General features: G+C 47.4%; 1 protein-coding gene across 5 annotated transcripts in view; it reads left to right on the top strand.

Moving 5' to 3' along the window:
* The window catches only part of LOC126998766 (insulin gene enhancer protein ISL-1-like), a 154,421-nt gene that overhangs the window by 62,599 nt on the left and 86,822 nt on the right, over nucleotides 1-5,000 (top strand). For 4 of the 5 annotated variants that reach the window (XM_050860791.1, XM_050860792.1, XM_050860790.1 and 1 more), the window contains exon 5: nucleotides 1,017-1,183. In XM_050860791.1, coding sequence (XP_050716748.1) covers nucleotides 1,017-1,183 — 167 coding nt within the window. The remainder of the gene's footprint in view (nucleotides 1-1,016; nucleotides 1,184-5,000) is intronic. The other variant, XM_050860789.1, reaches the window with a different exon arrangement.

Here is a 5,000-nt window from a genome sequence, read left to right as displayed (position 1 = left end):
CTTTGCCTTCTTTTCCTTCTCTTCTTCCTTCCTTCCTTCCTTCCTTCCTTCCTTCCTTCTTTCCTTCCTTCCTTCCTTCCTTCTTTCCTTCCTTCCTTCCTTCCTTCCTTCCATTCCCTTCCTCCCTCCTCTCTTTCTCATTCTTTCACATATTTCCAGCATCATAACCACGCCTCCTTTTCTTCCTCCTCCTCCTCCTCCTCCTCCTCCTCCTCCTTCTCCTCCTCATCTTGATATCACATTCCCTTCTTTCCACACTCCTCATCTCCTCTTCCTCCTCCTCCTCCTCCCACGCCCTCTTCCATAACCACCATCCCCTCCTCCTCCTCCTCCTCCTCCTCCTCCTCCTCCAGGTAATGAGTGTTCCATGTCGCACCTGGATTAGGGAAATACCCCCTCTCTCTCTCTCTCTCTCTCTTCTTTTTCTTTATATGTTGTGTGAAATTTGAATTTAATATTAAGCAAATAATGTATTAAGGATTTGTAGTAGTAGTAGTAGTAGTAGTAGTAGTAGTAGTAGTAGTAGTAGTAGTAGTAGTAGTAGTAGTAGTAGTAGTAGTAGTAGTAGTAGTAGTAGTAGTAGAAATAGTAGTAGAAGTAGTAGTAGTAGTAGTAGCAGTAGTAGTAGTAGTAGTAGTAGTAGTAGTAGTAATAGTAGTAGTAATAACAGTATCAGGAATCAAGAGGTCATGAAAGGGGGGTCAGGTCTTTAGGGGGTCGTCAAAGCAGAGGTCAGGTTTTATGGGGGTTATCCAAGACGGGGTCAGGAGTTAAGGGGGTCGTCTAGGGGGGGGGTCAGGATTTGAGGGGGTCGTCTAAGAAGGGGTCAGGTTTCATGGGGGTTATCCAAGACGGGGTCAGGATTTGAGGGGGTCGTCTAGGGGGGTCAGAAATTGAGGGGGTCGTCTAGGGGGGGTCAGGACTTGAGGGGGTCGTCTAGGAGGGGGTCAACAGGAGCTAGGAGGGAGGAGATCATGTCGTGGAGGTCGTCGTGTAGTAATGCGCCGCGTCCGCAGGTGCAGGTCGTGCGGGAAGCAGCTGATGCCGGGGGACGAGTTCGCGCTGCGGGACGACGTGCTGTTCTGCCGCCACGACTACGACGCCATCAAGGAGGAGGCGCGCGACGACGACCTCACCGACGACAACCACAATACCGACCCCGCGTGCCCCGTGCAGCTGGCAGGTGAGGGGGGGAAGGGGGGAGAGGGGGAGGAGGGTCGTTGTGGTGGTGGTGGTGGTCATTTTTTTAACTGACAAAGAAAAGTTATCCAAGAGTTTACCAGCGAAAGGGATGAAAGAATGAAGATGCTGGTTGACTCTTGCATAAAGGATTTGGACAGTATAGGGATGAAAGAATGAAGATGCTGGTTGACTCTTGCATAAAGGATTTGGACAGTATAGGGATGAAAGAATGAAGATGCTGGTTGACTCTTGCATAAAGGATTTGGACAGTATAGGGATGAAAGAATGAAGATGCTGGTTGACTCTTGCATAAAGGATTTGGACAGTATAGGGATGAAAGAGTGAAGATGCTGGTTAACTCTTGGATAAAGGATTTGGACAGTATAGGGATGAAAGAATGAAGATGCTGGTTGACTCTTGCATAAAGGATTTGGACAGTATAGGGATGAAAGAATGAAGATGCTGGTTGACTCTTGCATAAAGGATTTGGACAGTATAGGGATGAAAGAATGAAGATGCTGGTTGACTCTTGCATAAAGGATTTGGACAGTATAGGGATGAAAGAATGAAGATGCTGGTTGACTCTTGCATAAAGGATTTGGACAGTATAGGGATGAAAGAATGAAGATGCTGGTTGACTCTTGCATAAAGGATTTGGACAGTATAGGGATGAAAGAATGAAGATGCTGGTTGACTCTTGCATAAAGGATTTGGACAGTATAGGGATGAAAGAATGAAGATGCTGGTTGACTCTTGCATAAAAGATTTGGACAGTATAGGGATGAAAGAATGAAGATGCTGGTTGACTCTTGCATAAAGGATTTGGACAGTATAAGGATGAAAGAATGAAGATGCTGGTGAACTCTCGCATAAGGTATTTGGACAGTATAGGGATGAAAGAATGAAGATGCTGGTTGACTCTTGCATAAAGGATTTGGACAGTATAGGGATGAAAGAATGAAGATGCTGGTTGACTCTTGCATAAAGGATTTGGACAGTATAGGGATGAAAGAATGAAGATGCTGGTTGACTCTCGCATAAGGTATTTGGACAGTATAGGGATGAAAGAATGAAGATGCTGGTTGACTCTTGCATAAAGGATTTGGACAGTATAGGGATGAAAGAATGAAGATGCTGGTGAACTCTCGCATAAGGTATTTGGACAGTATAGGGATGAAAGAATGAAGATGCTGGTTGACTCTTGCATAAAGGATTTGGACAGTATAGGGATGAAAGAATGAAGATGCTGGTGAACTCTCGCATAAGGTATTTGGACAGTATAGGGATGAAAGAATGAAGATGCTGGTTATTTTTTCACAGCATAAGGGTTTTGGACAGTATAGGGATGAAATAATGAATATGCTGGTTAACTCTTGCATAAGGAATTTGGACAGTATAGGGATGAAAGAATGAAGATGCTGGTTGACTCTTGCATAAAGGATTTGGACAGCATAGGGATGAAAGAATGAAGATGCTGGCTAGCTCTTGTATAAAGGATTTGGAGAGTATGTTGATGAGCAAGTTCAGAAGAGCAGTCAGCATGAAAATATCGATAGAAGATAGAAAGAGAGACAACATGGCGGCGGAATTTAAGAGATGTATGGTGGTGGTGGTGGTGGTGGTGGTGGTGATGGGTCGTAGTGGTGGTGGTGTAGAGGTGGTGATGGGTATTGGTGGTAGTGACGATGGTGCTGGTGGTGAGGTGATTGGTTCTTAATAGTGGTGATGATTAATGGAGGTGGTGGTGGTGGTGGTGATTGATAGTGGTGGTGATGGTGGTGGTGATGGTGGTGGTGTTTTTGAGGTGATCAGACATCTGGACCACTCATTATATTGTCAGTCAGTCAGTCACCCAGTCAGTCAGTCACCCACCCAGCCAGTCAGCCAACCAGCCAGTCAATTACCCAGTCAGTCAGTCAGTCACTCAGCCAGTCACCCAGGCAGTCAGTCAGCAAGTCAGTCAGTCAGTCACCCACCCATCCAGTCAGAAAGTCAGTCACCCAGTCAGTCAGGCAACCATCCAGTCAACCATTCAGTCAACCATCCAGTCACCCACTCAGTCAGTCAGCCAGTCACATTATGTTATCATTTTCTCTCTGATGTGTGTATTCGGAGGGGAGGTAACTGGCTTAGGGAGAGAGGAAAGGGAGGGAGGCAAGGGAGGGAAGGGAGGGAAAAAGGGAGAGAGAGAGAAGAGGGAAGAAATTAAATGAGACACTGATCTGAGGCTTATAAGAGAGAGAGAGAGAGAGAGAGAGAGAGAGAGAGAGAGAGAGAGAGAGAGAGAGAGAGAGAGAGAGAGAGAGAGAGAGAGAGAGAGAGAGAGAGAGAGAGAGAGAGGAAAGAAAGAAAAGGAAGTAGGGAAAGTGATAAAGAAAGGAAGGAAGGAAAGGAGAGAGAGGAAGAAAAAAGGAGAGAGAGAGAGAGAGAGAGAGAGAGAGAGAGAGAGAGAGAGAGAGAGAGAGAGAGAGAGAGAGAGAGAGAGAGAGAGAGAGAGAGAGAGAGAGAGAGAGAGAGAGAGAGAGAGAGAGAGAGAAACATTAGTCGTATGTCTCTTATTTCCTTCAGTAATTTTGTTTTCGTTACACACACACACGCACGCACACACACACACACACACACACACACACACACACACACACACACACACACACGAGAGGATGATATTTTCCAAGAGAATGAAGAGGTCAGTTTTTTCCCTCCCTTTCCTTCTCTCCCTCCTTTTCTCTCCCTCTCCCTCCCTCCCTCCCTCCCTCTCTCTCTCCCTCTTTCCCCGAGAGATATATTTACGTACTTAATTCAATAAAACAAATGACAGGGATAGAGAGAGAGAGAGAGAGAGAGAGAGAGAGAGAGAGAGAGAGAGAGAGAGAGAGAGAGAGAGAGAGAGAGAGAGAGAGAGAGAGAGAGAGAGAGAATGTTGGAAAAGAAGAAAATTTGGAGAAAATGAAAAATAAGTTGATTATGTTGAATATATAGGAAAAGAAAGGAAGAAGAAGGAGGAGGAGGAGGAGGAGGAGGAGGAAACGAGGAGGGCGGGGTTAGTAGACAGATTGAGGGGAAGGCAGATGTCGGAGAGAGAGAGAGAGAGGGAGAGAGGGAGAGGGAGGGAGAGGGAGGAAAAAGGAGGCGGAAGAGAGAGAGAGAGAGAGAGAGAGAGAGAGAGAGAGAGAGAGAGAGAGAGAGAGAGAGAGAGAGAGAGAGAGAGAGAGAGAGCAGACAGAAACAAATGAGGGGAGAAAAGTAGAGCCGAGGAGGAGGAAGAGGAAGAGGAAGAAGAGGAGGAGGAGGAGGAGAAAGGGAAAAAGGGGAATGGAGGGAAAGAGAGGGACAGTGGTCATTCTCTCTCCCTCCCTCCCTCCCTCCCTCCCTCTCTCCCTCCCTCCCTCTCTCTCCCTCCCTCTCTCTCCCTCCCCCCCTCCCTCCTTGCCTCGCCTGCCAGCTGAGTTCGTCTAACCGTGTTAACTTAACCTCATTACTGCTAAATGGCCCTCACCCTGCACCACCCTGCCTCACTGCGCCCTTATTCCCTTCCTCACCCTGCCTCACCCTGCCTCACTGCGCCCTTACACCCTGCCTCACCCTGCTTCACCATGCCTCACTTCACCCTTACACTCTGCCTCATCCTGTCTCAATACACCCTTATACCATGTGTCACCCTGCATTGCTACTCCCTGCCTCACCCTGCTGCACCCGCCTCACTACACCCTTACACGTTCCCTTAATACACCCTTACACCCTGCCAGCTTCATCCTCACACCCTGCCAGCTTCACCCTCACACCCTGCCAGCTTCACCCTCACACCCTGCCAGTTTCAC

The sequence above is a fragment of the Eriocheir sinensis genome, chromosome 15 (assembly GCF_024679095.1).
Source record: "Eriocheir sinensis breed Jianghai 21 chromosome 15, ASM2467909v1, whole genome shotgun sequence".
Taxonomy (NCBI): Eukaryota; Metazoa; Arthropoda; class Malacostraca; order Decapoda; family Varunidae; genus Eriocheir; species Eriocheir sinensis.
Note: the sequence above shows the minus strand (reverse complement) of the source record. Positions and strands in the feature narration are given on the sequence as shown.